Source organism: Agelaius phoeniceus, chromosome 3 (assembly GCF_051311805.1).
Source record: "Agelaius phoeniceus isolate bAgePho1 chromosome 3, bAgePho1.hap1, whole genome shotgun sequence".
Taxonomy (NCBI): Eukaryota; Metazoa; Chordata; class Aves; order Passeriformes; family Icteridae; genus Agelaius; species Agelaius phoeniceus.
The window spans coordinates 101,501,350-101,518,556 of NC_135267.1; the positions used below are offsets into that span (position 1 = coordinate 101,501,350).

The 17,207-nt window shown below is 35.8% G+C and overlaps 1 protein-coding gene across 5 annotated transcripts in view; it reads left to right on the forward strand.

Annotated features, from left to right (window-relative positions):
* The window catches only part of WDPCP (WD repeat containing planar cell polarity effector), a 148,147-nt gene that overhangs the window by 55,191 nt on the left and 75,749 nt on the right, over positions 1–17,207 (forward strand). For all 5 annotated transcript variants that reach the window (XR_013181524.1, XM_077175992.1, XM_054630211.2 and 2 more), the window contains 3 exons: positions 3,634–3,748; positions 7,043–7,176; positions 11,462–11,653. Coding sequence is in view for 4 of the 5 variants with exons in the window: in XM_077175992.1 (XP_077032107.1) it covers positions 3,634–3,748; positions 7,043–7,176; positions 11,462–11,653 (441 nt within the window). In the remaining variant the exon portion in view is untranslated. The remainder of the gene's footprint in view (positions 1–3,633; positions 3,749–7,042; positions 7,177–11,461; positions 11,654–17,207) is intronic.

Sequence of the window (17,207 nt, forward strand, 5' to 3'; positions counted from 1 at the left end):
TAAGGGAAAACAGTTTGCAGCAATATTTTTTACAGGCATATTTTCCTTCTCTTCCAATTTTAATCAGATAGAAGCAAATCCTGGCTTTGCTCCACAGGTATCTTTTTAGGTAGAAGAGCTGATAAGCAGCTGAGCTGCATGAATGAGGAGTCAAGAGCTCAGGCTTCTGAGGATAAAGGGATCTACTTAAGTAGATGCTTAAGTTGTACTAAAGTCTGTAAGTCATGAACCTGCACTTAAGTCCTTTGCTTAATAAAAACTATCTCAAATACGTATTAGAGCACTTTGCTATTGGAGAAGGGAAAGGCTAAGTCTTCCCTTGAGTATCCTCTGCTGCATATGCCTTTCTTGCACAGTGAAGAGCAATTTTTGGCATATAAAATACATACTCCTTTCTATCAAAGTCTCCACGTTCAATTCCTCTGTAACAGAGAAATTAAGTGGCCCTTCCTTCCCAGTATGGAGAATAACCAGGTGCCCAAACTTTTTACACAGACTACATTCAAGTACAAAGTTTCTGCCTTATTCTTCCAATAGGTATGAAGTCATGCTTTCATATTTTATTTAGGAACACCTTGTGACTGTTTAAACTCTGGAGATAGCTCTTCTGATTTTATTTTTCCCATCACAGTACTTCAATCTGAAAAATTTATGATGTGTTTCATCATTGTGAATTTCTTTCCCTAATTTAATATCTCTTAGATGGAATGATGTAGTGCCTTGTGTAAATAATGCCTCTTACATTGGCTTTTATTCCTTAGCATTTATGGGCTGTTCCCTTTGGAGTTGGATCACTGTGTATCCCTGTTCAAGCCAAGTTTGCAATCTTCCCTATTTGCTTTATATTCATTCGTGCTTCTGACTGGACTGCTCCCATCCACCAAAATATGAGTTTAACTAGGCAAGCTTAAGTGTAACAGCACCTAAATCTTACAATCATGGAACAGTCTTTGCACAGACTTCACAGAATGTAGCAAATTGAAATAGTGGTTTCAATTTGAGCACATAAATATTTTCTCTTTTCTGGAATATTTTTGAGGAAAGATAGCACAGAATCATAGAATCATTTAGGATTGAGAAGACCCTTAAGAGTGAGTCCAGCTGTTAACCTAATGCTCCAAAGTTCATCACTAAAACTTGCCCATAAGTTCTACATCTACACATCTTTAATATCTCCAGGGGTGGTGACTCCACCTGTTCTCTTTAAGTGCCTGCTTGTACTTCATGGCAAACTCTAAGAACTAATTTTTAAAAAACCTCAGTTCAAAACATTTTTAAAGGGAGATAGATGAAATACTAACCTTGCATGGCAATGCAGTGTGTAAATTCCTTGATTAACCTTTTCAATTTAGACTCTAAAAGTTCCTAGAGAATGAACTTAAACCTATGGACCGACCACACTAAATTATTGTAACAAAAATTTATTAAAATACAATTTCAGATTTCCCAAATATCTCAGAGTTCTGAGGAACGTAACGAGAAAGAATGTTTTGCTGTAAAATGAAAGAAGGAGGGAGCACAATAGGAGCAACAATAGAAGTAATGGAAATTATACTACATTTATCTACTATCTATGATTCTGTCATGCCATAGTGATATCACAGAGATCTGTACAGTACTGAAAATCCTTAACATTGATTTTTAACTAGTTTATAGATGTAAAGCAAAGCATACTCATTAGCACAACATTTATATATTTATATAAATGTCTTGCCATTAAACACTGGGGAGGTTTTCATTGATTTCTAGTCTAGCTCTGTAACAGGTGTGATTTATGCCATTACCAGAAAATTAATACATAGGCATAAAGTGAATTTGCACCCTGACTGCATCATCCCTCTTGTTGGCACATAACACTGAAAGACTGGGGGTGTTTTACTCTCCTCTATCAGGCTGCTTACATCACAGTTTGGTAGCTCCTGGGTTTCAACCCTCACTTTTTCCAGCAGGTTTTTTGGACAGTTACAGCCAACTGTAGTCAAACCTTGCTGGACTTCATGTTACGAAGTTGGAAATAAATTGTGATTTTATCTAATCTAACTTCAACGTAAGGAAAAATTGAAGTTTTAAAAGATTGTAATAAAAGCTGCACGAGTGTAAGCGTGTCTAACATTTTTACTAGGACAAAACCTTAAAGGACATCTGTCATGACAGGGAATATTGAAACATTGACTATATATATCTATCAAATGAATGTATGATTAGACTTTGGCAGGATGGGAATTGATCATTTGTTCTTAGAAATTCATTTCACATCACAGGGTTTTATTTGTTTCTACTTCACACATCACTAGAATTTATTTTTTAAACATGTTGGTTAAAGGTGCAAGGGCAGGAAAATAATTTGTTTAAATACACATGTTCTGTTCTTTGGAGAGCTCAGAGGAATAGTAATATAGCAAAATATGTATAAATTAGAATTTCCATACCTAAATTATTGGGAGCAGAGCACTGCATAAGGGACATGCCCAATTGCTATCCCAAATACTTTTTATTTATTATACAATCCAGTGGATTTCACTGCATGAAAATTCTAAAGATTATATTATGTTTGTCTCACAGCTCAAGCACAGAACAAACAGGATTTTTTTTTTATGCCAAATTCTCCTACAAGAACAAGTGTTTCTTTAGTAGTTAAGTTTTCTAAAAGCACAGGGATTTCTTTAAAAATCTACTGTTAAGTAGAAGTAAGAGCTGGAGTCCCTGATTCCTGGCCTTTGGTGGACCCTCTAGACTTGTCTGCAGAGGTCTTTCCACAGAGAATTCTTTTTATGGGTTCTGTTTTCTGAATTCCTGTGCTGTAGTAGTTACATTCAGAAAATGACTAATGGTTTAATTATGCAAAAAAAAAAAAAAAAGTTTTTCATAACTCCTCCCACTGAGCATTCTCTCTCACATAGAAGATATTGCATAAGAAGGAGCTGATAAATACTGTGACTTAGTCTTTGAGATTATATGTATCATTTAATTTAAATTAATTAGGCATGAATATTCAATTAACTCTGAAATAACCCTGTCCAATAGCTTAAATTCTTTCTTTCTAAGAGAGACATCTGAAACATGTCACTGAGTGAATGGATTTATTGGGAGCTCACAGCTATCTCTGTGGTAGGGCGTGATTATTTATTTAAACAATATATGAATGATCAGAAATAACAAGAACAGCAAAAAGGTGCTGGTTTTAATTTCTGATAATAACATAGAATTGTATTAAACCCTACTTTATATTTTTTACATGCAGGCCATGCATTTACTTCATACTGAAAATATCAGGTCTATGGATGATAGAGTGATCAGTGTAATTCCTTCCCTCTTTCAAAACAGATTTTTCATCTCTGTTTTTAACTGAAAAAATCAGTATATTTTATGTAACGTTTGGGGACTTAGCTACTTCTTCAAGTGTTCAGCAATTGTAGTTTTTGTACCATTATAATTCAGCATTGTGTTACATCTCTCTCTTTCATTGAAAAAGCTTTCAAAGCCATTATAAGACATCTTCACATCAATGATAATTCATTTTTGTAATTTTGAAAATTAGATTACTACGTAATGGAGGGCTGCTAATATGTACCTTGGAACATTTCACTTTATTCATGATTTTTGATGTCTTGTTTTCTTACTCTTTGGATTCAGCTCCTCTTTCACTCAGGTATTTTGGTGTCCCTAAGCCTTTCTGGGCCACAGCTGGAGAAGGTGGTGATTGACAGGACCCTGGTGGGGAAGCTCATCTCCGACACCATCAGTGATGGTAATTACACCCATGTGCAAATCAATTGCCTGCATTAACAATAGAGTAGAGAAACAGTATGTCAACAGGTAGACTAATTATTGCCACTGGGGACTTGCAAACACAACAAGTAATTGCATGTAATGCTATAGTTACAACCCTCAGGACTAAGAGCACTTTAAGAATAATATTTAACATCAAAGTTTTCAGGCTTGTCAAATGCTGCATGGGTTTCTAAAATCCTGTTTCTTACACACTGTAATCACTGTGAGCATGCCATTTGAACTTGTCATGTTTATTTTGTAAGTGGGAAAATGGGACAGAACCAAACATTAGCCAATTGAATAATTGCATGGGATAGTTATTATTAAAGTTGTTATTAAAAAAGTCTGGATAACATTAGTTACATGGAGGTGTTCTGATTTAGTTTCTTGACACCCAGAATTTCCCTACTGTTATTAACTAGTGACTGCTAAAAATTAAGTTTTCATTTAATGCAGAAGAAAACTTACAAAAATGTCTCTGTTTTCCACAGCTTTATGATATGACTCATAGCATTGAGAAATCAACTGGTATCTTGGCTTCTGCAGAAGCAGGAGTATGAAATTTTGGTGTGAGCCATATTACATGTGCACTACCTTCCAAATTTTTAAGAGTAAGCCCACATTACATCCTTCTAGTAAGAACATGCATTTAGTTCAGGTTTGATCTCTAATGATTTAATTTTCTCTCTACCCAGGCATCTATTGAATATTGGCCTAGGTTTTTAGAAACTCCAATACTGTGTCTCACTGATCTTTTCTTATCAATATATGGTATTTTAGTCTTGAAAATTAATATTAATTTTCTACAGACATTTAACTATGTCTGTAGAATCTTTATTTATTAAAAAAATTTAACCTGGACTTCATTTTTATGAACTAATTACACAGAGCGAATAGAACACATTTACTATCTTGTCTTCTTTTTTTCACTCTCCACCTTAATTACTGGATTGCTAGTTACATCTGTGATTTTTTGCGCTCTGCTTCTGAGGGGAGGATTTCCTACTTTCATGTGACAAAAAGTAGGAAAGCATAGAATCTAAGGTTATTCCTAAATTGAAGTAGTTTGTGAAAGTTATTTGGAATACTTTGTCTTTAAAAAAACAATAAAAAATAATGTTGGTCATGCCTTACTTTGGCTTAATATGTCATAGAAATATTTGTTCAGAAAATGCTGCTAACTAAATGGGCTTACAACTAAAACAACAATAAAGCAAGAAATATGTTTTACTACATTTGGACAACTGTATTTATTATATAAATACATTATATAATGTTTTGTCTTTGTTTTCACATATTCAGGATTTTCTTAAACCTCCATGTTTGCTAACAGACAAGTCTGTAGGTGAAATAAAACTGCCTCTGTTCAGTAAAAGCAAACCACTCAATAACTTTAATTGCAATGCAGTTTTTTATTTTCATGAACAATAAAAGAAGATGCTTTTGTTACCCACACAAATAGTGCTCAAAATACAAATTTTTATACTGAACCATCCTTGCATGGGAAACATGAGATAATGTTGTCCTAGAGGAAATTAATTTTAATTCAAAGAAACAGCACATCTTTCCAAATCTGGCTTCACATTATGGTTGTGATTATAAAGCTGGCTAAGAGAAATTCTACATTTAGCACAAGAGGCCTATATAAAAATAATAGTTCTTTCTTCAGCAATTGTGTATATGTGGAAATGGATAAGGGTTACAATCTGCCAGAATTACTTATGAAATTTTGTAATTCTCATTTGGAGTAGCATGTCCTCTTAACATTTGGAATAAAGGTCAGATTGTGTACAACAGAATTACTACTGTTTTAATATTCCTCCTGCATCTGAGAAAGTGCTCCTGATTCTTATTATTTATAGACAAAATTTCATCAGCATCTGAGGTGTGCTGCAGCTCGTTTTTAATGCAAACTGTGTCTGTGAGGACATCAAAATGTTTTAACTGTGTGCATGCATATTGAGGATACCATATTCAGTGGTTTTCAATTTTCATGTGTTTGCAGGATCTCAGTTATAGCTTCTGAATCACCTTATCAGATGCTTTATCACCTTTTTTTTTTCCCCAAAATGTTAGTGTTAATGTTACATTTCAAAGGCAATTATTTGGCTCTAAACTCTGCCCTTTAGCATTTGCATACCAGATACTTAAGAGTTGTGCCAGGACATGACTGTTGGAAAATGCAAGTGGTTATAAATCAGAATAAAGAAAAGCAAAGCTGAGTAGCTAGTTTTCCATGCCTATATGTAAGACTAAACTGTCAATCTACTTAAGGATATGTAAAATTTAGATTTAAGTAACTCTGATATAAGTAATAATTTTTTTTTTTTTTAGTTTCTTTTTCAGAGGTTGTTCCAGTGTTGTTTGTTTGTTTCTAAATCTGGTTCCACTTTAACTGGCATTTTCCTTTTAGGAGAGATTTTTGAGTTTACAGTCTGAGCACAGCTTCATTTTAAATCATGAGTGATCTGGTACTACTTACCCCAGTGACTCATTTCACACTCACACATCTCTTCAACTGTGGGTGCTGCTTGAATAACTGGGTAACTCTTGGGAAAAATTCTCAATACAGTTTTCTGAGTAATTTTCATTGACAGATTGATCACTTTTATATTGAACTAATTTGGTCTAGTACCCCCTTATGGTAACAGTGGGGATTCCATGAAGCTTTTCCAGACTCTAAGGGAGTCTCTTCCATCTTGATTACTTGTATTGTTTGGGTACCCCCATGTGAAGCTTTCAGTGAATTCATGACCCCTCTAAAGCCTTGTCCTGCATGTAACAGCCTCCTTGGTGTCTTCAGCAGCACCAGGAACCTTGCAATGTCAAAATACCAGATACACCTTGAGTACTCGTTTGCATTAATCACCCTTAACACTAAGCTAAACAATATGAGGTCCATTTGCAAAACACTGGTGGATGCAACCATAAGAAAAAAAATAAACTGAAAGCTGAATGCTGAGATGACAATTAATGTGGAAGAGCATAAAATGTATATTTGAATGTAGTGGCATTTTGATATGAGATAATTTATTCAGGTGTATGTAATCAGAGTATTCCTTAGGCTTTATTTCTCATTTCCAAGAAGGTCCTGATAGGATGACACATTGATATGTTTTAGGACATTACAGGGCTTTCAGTACAATATTTAAGGCACTGTCTTGAAAAAAATTGCTTTTTGCAGCATCTCAGTGGAGTGTTCACTACTTTGTTTTGTTCCTAGAGATAGGTATTAGAGCACTGACAATTTTTATTTGGGTTTTTTTTTCAGCTGTTCTTACAGACAATTTCATCATCTTGTCATTTGAGGACCATAACCAACTCTGCTTTATTCAGTTTACAAAGACAATGGATTCTCCCGATGTAAACAAAAGACTGGAAAAACTCTCTTGTTTGGACTCTAAGGTATAGCTGCCAATGGTGACTGCAAACATTGCAGGAACTATACATCATGTATCACTGGTATTCACTGATATTGTATAGCCACATAAATTGCAAACCTTAATATAATTGACCAGAGCAGCTCAAACTCTAAAAATGGCGGTTACTGAAAAGTCAAAAAACATTAGAATGACATTCAGAGTTAAAGAGTTAAAATACTGTGCCAAGGGATCCAGATTTCTACTGTGTTTATTTTCAGGCTCAGACACACATTTGAGTTACCCCTGCTTGACAGATTACCTTGTGTCCATTGAGCAGCAGTAAGTGACCCTTGGCACATTCTTGGCATCTAACAAGCATGAAGCAAAGTCTGTAATGGTAAACCTCAGTGTAAAAGATTTAAGTTAATGTGTTTTACCTCTTGTGTGTTGTGGGCTGACAACACACATGAGTCTCAGCTGATAGACACAAACACATAAAGCTCTGATAATTCAGTCATCTGTCTGAGGTCCATCTGACTTCCGTAATTCTTTGCAGAAATCCTTATTTCCCCACTATTTACAATAATGGTGTTGTTGGGAGAGTTGCTTTTAGAATTAAGCCACTGAGTAAGGAATCAAGATATGGAAGCTGAGCTTCTCACCACTGGCCGGCTATGTGCGTGACCATATGCAAGTGACTTGGTGCCTCAGTGTCTCAATTTACTAGTTACACAGTGAAGATTGAAATACTTAATTTTTGCATCCCTTTTTGTGGGGGTGTGTCTTCACTACAGTGACAGCAGCAGTGGAAAGGTAGTCTAGAGAGAGCTGAGCTGAGCTTTAAACTGTCTGAGCTTTACCCAGTCTGGAGGTCAGTGGAAACCAGCTCATCTCAAGATGAATGACATTGTGTTGTGGATGGATTGGTCTGGGTAGACATAACTTATTTCAACCATAAGCACTTTGGCATCAGGACACCACTTCCTTAGGTGGAAGTGCTTGGTGCTACAGCAATATGAAAAAATAATCAGCCAAGGCAATTAACTTTGAACAGTTGAAGTAGGGAAGGGGCTGCATCCAGTTCACTGCAAGAATGAAGAAGGGTCAAGCCTTTTCCCAAGAAACACAGAAAGATGTTGTGAGCAAAAGAGAGAGATTGTATTTATTGCAGAGTGGATAAGCATTAAAGAAAACAATCTTGTGCTAGCAAATATTTTCCCCTTGACAACCCCTCAGTAATTTACTTCCTCACATAAGGGAGCTTGCATCTGCAAGGCAAGCTCTTTAAGGTTATGTTTAATTTAAGTTTTGCCATAATGTGTTTTAACTTGCTTGGTAGAAATACTTTCTGCTAGGATTAATATCTAATACATTTTCCAGGCTGTTTCAGTTCAGGGCCTCTTTTCAGCAATGGCTTGTGTTTGCAAGATTGATCCAACCTCTATAACGTGGATTTGAGACAGTTCACTGTTCACTGGGAACTGAGCTGATACATACTTTACTTTAAAATGCTGTGCCTTGTGCCTGGCCTGTGGTGTTCATTGAGGCTGTGCTTTGGGAGTGAGCCTGGTGTGTGGTGGGGCTTTTTTCTTAATAGCACAAAAGTTTAACGAAGAAGCTGTGGTGAACTGCCTTTGTCATTGAAGTGTGAGGGCCACAGCTCCTGATTTAATGTTTAGAAAAACCAGAAGTATCTGCTACACTCCTTAATAGGGTTGTTAAGTTCAGTTCTTTGCTGACACAGCTGAGCTTCTCAAAACACCTCCATGCTCAACATTAACTTTGCTTTCTCTTAAAATCAGTGGGAATCACTGTGGAACATTTCTCCACCAGCCAAAAAAAATGCATTTGCATTTTTTAATTGAATGTTCTTTGTGTGAGGCTTGCTAGTTAGGCAGCTAAATATAATTTTTATTATCTTCAGAATTGCACCAGTGTGAGACTGCAGAAAATATTATTCACTTCTGCAATAATATTGTGTCAGCTCTCTGCATTGATTTACTGTTCTTCATGGCTGATTTTGGTCAAACTTCAAAAGCTGGAAGATCATAGACATAGAGTGGTGTCACTCACAGTAGAAAAATAAGGTGGTCCTGAATTGCAACTGTGCAAACTTGTAATCATTTGTAATAATATGTAACAATTACAAATGTTCTGGGTTTAGGGGAAAAAAGGGTTCTTTAGAGTTGGGGTTTTGTTGGAGAGAAATTGAATGAAAGAGGTAGCATGCGCTGTTATAGAACTAACACAGGATTAAAATCTGGAGCCAAGATTCAGGAAATTTGATTGTAATCTTCATTTCTGCCTCTGACTTTTGGCATGGTCTTGAGAAATGTAGTATTTGGGTTTACAGTCCCATTTCTGTACAATGAGAAAAGTGTTTGTAATGATATAATTACATTTCTGTCATATTATCATTGTAATGATAAGCAACCTCACATTGTTCAGTGTCCAGGTTCATGGTGGGCAAAATTGGCAGCAGTGCTGGACTGCCAGAGTTCTGTGAATAATAAGAACAAGTCAACCATGCTTTCCTCCTCAAAGCTTGATATTTATCCAAAAGTTGAGGTTTTTATGCAATGCATACCTAAATTAATGAATTAATCTCCCTATGCTCTTCCTTTCTAATTGATTCCACCTTGAATTTTATTTGCACTTTGAAACAATAAAGGAAGACTTACTGCATGAATCACTACAGTCTCGAAGACCAGCAAAATATAATACCAACTATTATTATTTGCCTTTTCACAGTGACATGAGTTCATGAGTTTGAGAGTGACATGTCTAATGCAAGACATAAAGGTCAACAAAGATTTGTGCCTGTTATGACATGTGTGGTTGTTATGAACAGTTAACACTACAATACAGGACGAATCGATACTTCTGGAAGTATTTGTGCTTTTCCAGCCTAATTGTGTTGTCAGCAAATTAGCTATTCTAATTCAAGTAGCAGCTACCTCCTAACTATTGTGTATAGTTTATCTTTACCCATGAAAATATTTTGACCAGTAAAACACAGGATATTCTAAAAATATTGATGTTTTTCAAGTTTTTCCTATCTGTTTTTGTTTAATCCATTTCAATTTACTGAAGGAGACAGAACAAGGAGTTAAATGTTTACCATGAGAGAACAACATTGGTAATTACTTTGATTTCAGTTCCTTTTTATGTGTATTCATGGGATGAAGAGGTCAATAATATTATGACCATGCAAATAGAAAAGGGTTCTTTTTGACCATATAAAAAACAGCAAAGGATTATTAAAGCATTAACCTTGATTTTAATGGCCTTGGTTGAGAGCTGAGATCACAATTTGGATGAGCCTGATTATTTACTAAATACAATACATAAATGCAACGGGTTCTTAACACCCATTGCACTCTGGCATTATCGCATTACTGCCAGCCTTTGTTGCCTTGCAGACAGGAATATGAAAGCAATCTGTCATGTAGTGAGACTGGCTCCAGAAGCATTTCTCTGATAAGAAGACCCCCTGCCCTTTGCTAGTGTCTGGTCCAGTAGGCTTAGCCATGCGCTTAATCCCCAGAAAGTGGTTCGATTATTGCTGACCAGCAATGGCAAGATAGTTTTTTTTTCCCCTAGCTATCAACCTTCCATTAATTCCTTAAGCAGAAATGTGGTGCAATCTATATTTCCTTGGCATGTGTCACCCAGATGGTGCACTGCTCATGTTTTCAAATAACCATGCTCCAAATAACAGAGTTTGAATAATAAATTCCACAAATCCTTCCTGAGAAAGAGGCACAATTCTCAAGAGCTGCATAAACTTTACGCATGATGCTGTAGCTCATCCACATTATGCAGAAAAGTATATGTTCTTTTGCAAAGCGGATGTTTGTGTTTCCATTCCTTAATTTGGGGAGGAAGAAGAAAGATATATGTTTGCTCAAATACTGTAGAATATATTTAATATTTGATTATGTCTTAAACACTAGCCTTAGCTCCGTGGTCAGCTTTGCAGAACTTGTCATTTAATATGGCTAAGCTTAAATCCTGTGTGGAGGTCGATGCTGTCAAGCAACCATGACTGTACATTTTGGTATTGATTGGAGTCATTGCAGTAAATTCCTTCTTAACTCATATTCCTTTCCATCCCAATCCCCTCCCCACAGATAAAAGAGTGAGCATGTCTTTCTGTCTGAGGAGATATTTTTCACGTTTACAGACAGCCTCTATGAAGATATATGTACGCAAAGCTCTGTGTATATATACATTCTTTCTCACACATCCAAAGTAAATGCTCCCATTTGCTCCTGCCATGCTATTTTATCACTTCCAATATTTCCTGCATTTTTTTCTTCCCTCAGATCTCTTATGTTGATATACTTGGACCAGAAGGTAGAAGGATGAAACGTCACCTGGCAATAAACTGTATGCAAGATCTGGTCATTTGCTGGTGGTCAGCGACCAGTGACGGAGCATGGCCTTGGTCTCCTATTTCCTGTCAGAGGGACAGAGCCAACCTATTGCTATTAGGCTGTGCACATGGCAAATTGGAGGTAAAGTGATGAACTGTCTTGTTACATGATTTTTTTGAATTTTCTAAAGAAAGAGCTATTCAACTTAAATGCATATTTGAGTAGATATAAAGAACAGATATGATAAAAACATAAGACAGGAAGATCAGCCATTCTAATAGTAAAAACAAAACAAAGGTTTGTTACTTAACAGAAAAGCACCTTATTTACTTTGTTTACTATTTTCACATCAAAACTGTCAACCTGAGAAATGTAGCCAGGAAATTAGGTCTTTATCATGAAATAGTTTTGGTGCTGCTGAAACTGAAAATAGAAGTGTCAGAGTTCCACTAGAAAACTCTAATATGAATTAGCAATTGTAACTGTTGCATGTATGTCTGTTGCAATTCTTTTACGTTGTTTGCAATGCTAACTGATAGACAATTTGTATCTCTTTTAAATGTTTTTCATAAAATATTAACTATGCCCAGATGGTGATTAAATTTTTGTTACGAGTATTGGTCAAATTAGGGACTGATATTTTTCTCACAGGAAAAGTTAAAACACACCATCTACAGGTGGGAATGTAAGCTATGAGTTAGGACAAAGCTAAAAGTTGACCCCCTCCTGACACCTGCTTAGCTTACATTTATAGGTAGATGTTTTCATTTCAATTTTTTAATTTTTATTTCTTCTGTTTAAGAATATTTGAATTCAATTTGTTTTGTTAGCTTAATTTTAATATTTCTACCTATCTGGGCATACTCTGGAAGATCTGGAGCCTGAATTTAAAATATAAAAGCTTTTCTGAACAAACATCTTGTATAGATGCTTCTGTATTTGGAATTTTATTTTTAGTTTTTCTTTACCCACTTCTAGTATGGAATAAAAAGGCACTGACTGTGAGAGAAGAGCACAAACTCAAGGATCAGGTGTGGAATAGTTGTTCTGGATTAGTTATTGCAGACTTTTTCCCTGTAGGGAAAACCCCTAAGTAACACTTAAGAATAAGCTACTTTCACAAACAGCATCCTCCTCTCTTTAATTAGGGAAGATGTAAATGTTTTAATGTCTTGAAACTATTACTTTGATAGCTAATATTAATTTAAGTGAGATTCTTTTCCCTTGGGATTTTCTACCTATTGAAAGTGAAAAGGTAGCTGAGACAGCTTTTCTTTTCTTATTTCTGTCATTAGTCAGTGTAGAATTGAAGTTTAAATTACCTCCAGCTCTGCCTTCTTTACTTCTTTTCAATTGACCTCTCTCCACTTGCGGTCATCTTTGACTCATCTCTCTCCTCTGCCTGATCTACACTTGCAGTTCTCCATTCCCCCTGCAGCTATGCCAAATCACATAGAAAAATTTACTCTGGGAGCTAAAATGTGAGGCTGTTCTTTGTAAGCTTTTCCAGCCCTGTGCCAGTTATTATGAAACTTCATCCTACTAACATTTCAGAGCTTATTTTTTTACCATGACTTCTATATGTCCAGGCCTGGAGAACAACATTCCTGTGCCTATTTTATTCCTTCCCATGTCTTCCAGAAATCTGCCTATTGCCACCATAGCAGTTTGCAGTCTCTGTTTCCTGAGATGATTTTTAGAGACTCTTTTCTTTTAAGAAATTAACAGAAACCACCCTATCAGTTTAAAGCTCTCTGTTTCATTTAATATGTTTTAGGGAGATTTCCAAATCACAGCATTCCTCTGCATCTTTCAATACACCTTGTTTTATCCTATTCTTTTCTGGTTTAAACTCTGGTATAGTCTCAAGCATATCACTTGTGCTTTACACAATAGTGAATATAAACATTCTCTGAGGCTCTAGGCTTAGAGTCAAAATAATTTTAATTTGTCCATATTGTAACAGAAATATAAGAAACTTCTTTTTAAAAGAAGCACTGCCATATTTGACTATTCAGTTGCTTTCCCTTTTCTGATTCTTTGCCTGTACTTTTCTGTTTTAATTCTTAGATCTTCAGATGAAATTTATTTTCCTGTATTTATTAATAAAATACCAAGCACTATGCCAGGACAATGGAAAGCTAAGTCATATATGAGTGACAAACTGTCTTGCTGTTTTTCAGTTAGACTGTTCCGTGTATTCAGCTCTTGGATGCTCAGGAAGGCTCAGATCACTCTGCCTTTACACTCAGCCTATATGTCCATGAGTGCTGTTTGATGGAGGTCCTTTGTTTGATTTCTATAGAGTTCCTTATGGGCAGGTATTAAATTCCTGTGCATGAATGGGAGAATATCATAACTCAGAAGCTCTAGAATTAGTATCAGCCTCCAGTCTTCATTTAACTGAGGTGCATTTTTCCCCTACAGTCTTGAAGGGAAACTTTAACTTAACACCTTTAACTTCTGAAGGACATTTGATAGCTTATATGTGAAAAAAATCATAGTTAATATTTTCAGACACCTTGTAAAGAGTTACTCTCTAGGTCAGATACCATAAAAAGACAGTGGTTCTGTAATCATTATTTGCCTCTCATTGCCTCTAATTCCTTGCAATTTCTAGTATTCCTCAGGTATAGATTTGAAATAAAAACTGGACATGCCATTGTTATTCATGAAAATAAATCCATATTTATCATGTTTGACCAGTAATATTAATTTACTCCTGGTGAAAGATTACTGTCAATACAAGAAGAATTAAAAGTGTGAACTTACTCAGTTTAGAGCATTTATCAAAATGTGGTAAAGTAATACCACCAACATTTTACTTGAAAATAGTAGCATCAGCTGGAAAAAATACCATTATTATCTAGAATTAGGAGAAAAACAGAAATTGCTGAACAACAAGACCATAAAGAGCTGTTTGGCATGTTGGGTTTATGAAACCAAGCCCAAGGAAATGAATGAGTGCTCACCACAGCCATCACCTCAGTGCTGACTTACAGAAACCACAAAACAACCTGCCAGCTGCTGCCACTCCTGCTGCTGGGGCAGAGCAAAGGCAAATGGGTGCTTACATGGTACTGCTTCCTGCCTGGAAGAATTTTCTGAGTGATCCTGGCTGCCCACCTTGCTTTAAGGAGACTGCTTATTAGGATGAGGACAGGAATAGCTCTGGGATGAGACAGCTCAAGCCTTCACCATGATCATCACCTGTAACTACACGTTCTGTGTTGGGATGATTCACACTGCATGAGGAGTGTTTGGGGCATTGTGTACTTCAGCAGCTGCTCAATTCAGGGAAGGAAATACATTTTACTTTTTAAACATATTAGAAATTTGATTTTAATTTTGCCACGGGGCTTTTTAATTTTAGCATTTACTACTGTTAAGGCTACAGGTAACCACTATTCCTCTACAAACAGAAATAACTTTTTCCTCACAAATCTTGACTTATTTTACTCTTTTTTTTTTTTTTCTGAGATCAGTGTTTATTGTGTTGAATGCTGTAAGATTTGGTGAAGAATTGTCCCTTGAAGAAGTCATGGTGCTTTTCTCTGTAGCATGTGACCTTGCTTCGGTGTGCAATGCATGTTGCTGCAGGAGGGTTTGTCTGTTGGGCCTTTGTCTGCTTTCCTTTGTGCATGGGCTTCTTCCAGTAAACTCATCCATTCTCTAATTTATTTATTTTAGTATTGGAGGTTTGTTTGGTTTATTTTATTTGGGGTTTGTTGGATTTTTTTAACCTTAAAGTACCAACGATCAAAGAATGTTATTTAAATTGTATCCCTGTGGAGATAATGCTGGCGTTTTGATTTCAAAACCAGAAGAGGAATCTTCCAGAAATTATTTCAGACAATTTGTTATGAATGAATAGGATCTGATGTGAAATCATCTTTGGATTAAATGCTTTGGGAGAAAGTTGTGTTAAAATCAACATGAATTTTATTCTGCAAACACAAATTAACAGGAGGTGCTGATGCCAGGGTGCAGTTACTGTAGCACTTTGCATTTGTCTTCACCATTCTTATTTTCACTCAATTTAGTGCTAGTGGGAATGACTGAAATTATACTTCAATCTTGTGGAAAAAAATAATTTCCCTGAGAGAGAATATTATTTTTCTTTCTCCCAAGAGATAATATTTAATAGTTATTGCTTTCATATTGTGCTTCGGATTTGTGAAATAAGCACAGCAGATCTTTTCTGTGTGAGCTGTCCTACAGTTACTGGAGTGCTCAGAAAAACATCTACCCTGTGTCTGAATGGCTGAAATACCTCTCACACACATACAGCAAAGAATGTGAAATCCTCAGTGTCACATTGGGTTAGAAGATCAATGAATAATACAGGATAAAGATGACAATGATAAAAAATTTTGAAAGAAAATAAGAATAAGTGTTGACTGAAGATCTAAATAATAAGATTGCATGTAGGTCTGTAGATACAATGAAGCTAAATAAGTAACCTGCAGTAGGAGCTTTCATTTTTATTTAGAAATGTTTTAAAATAGGGTGGTTTTTTCCCTTTCAACTTCACTGGGCCATATTTAAAACTATTTTACTCTGATGTGCACCACACTTCCCACTTTACATTTCTAATTAAAATGTTTGTTGCTATTTGGAACCTCACTGTGTGAAATTAAATAAGCACTTTTTTAACATCCATAAAATAAATCAAACATTCTTTTCTCATCTGAAAGACACACAGTTCAGTCACAGCAAGCTTATTTCTCTGTTCCTTTTGTTTTCTTTTTATTCATCTGCCTGGTAAGCCAATTTTCTGCTTAAGAACTACTGGTTAAAACTCTTACTTGTTTTGCTATGTGGACTTTATCCTTTCCAGCACTCTATGCAAAATACTTCAATTTTAAGTGTTCAAAAAATTTCACTGAGAAGAGTGATGTGTGATAGCCCACATAAGCTAGCACTATTATTTCTCTCAAACATAAAATGAAAGAGAGTGTTTCAAATAGCATACCAGGCCTCTTATTTACAAAGACTAACAGATTCCTTTACTTGGATTGTTATGATTCCTGGCTCTAGGATTTGGGAACCTGGCATGGATAGCATCCCTCATCCTGCTGATGAACTGGAGTCCAAGGCAGTACTGCAAGAGAAAAACAATATAAATGTGCAGTAGTGATGAATGACTGCTACATTAATAAAGGAAATATGTTTAAATTACATGGACAGTATTTAAATGCATGTACTGTATTTTTGTAGCATTCATGTCATAAAACTTTTACATTTTTTAATTAATGTATTTAAAGAAAGTAATTGGTTTTAATTCATGCAAAATATTTCCAGAGACCTTTTCTTGAAATCCAAGGCTAAGTGCTTAGTCCAAGATTTATGGGAAGTGCAGAACATTGAATGGACTATAAACCCTGCCTTGTGATATTACAGCTCTGTCTTTTCAGACCCATTGCCCTGCCCCCTCCTCCACAAATCTGACACTTGTTCTACCCATTTCTGAGGAAACTCCTCCAGCTTTTGCTTTCCCATTCCATAAGCAAATGTTTTGTTAAATGATTTAATGTCACCTTTTAGGGTTCCAGAGAACTGCTTCTCATTAGGAAGGAATCTCAGTGGATTCCTTTAAATGGAAAGCTATAGCACTATATGCACTACATTTACTACTATGTGTCTACTTACCAGATGGGAAAACAATTGACAGAATACCATCTTCTTGGGGGAA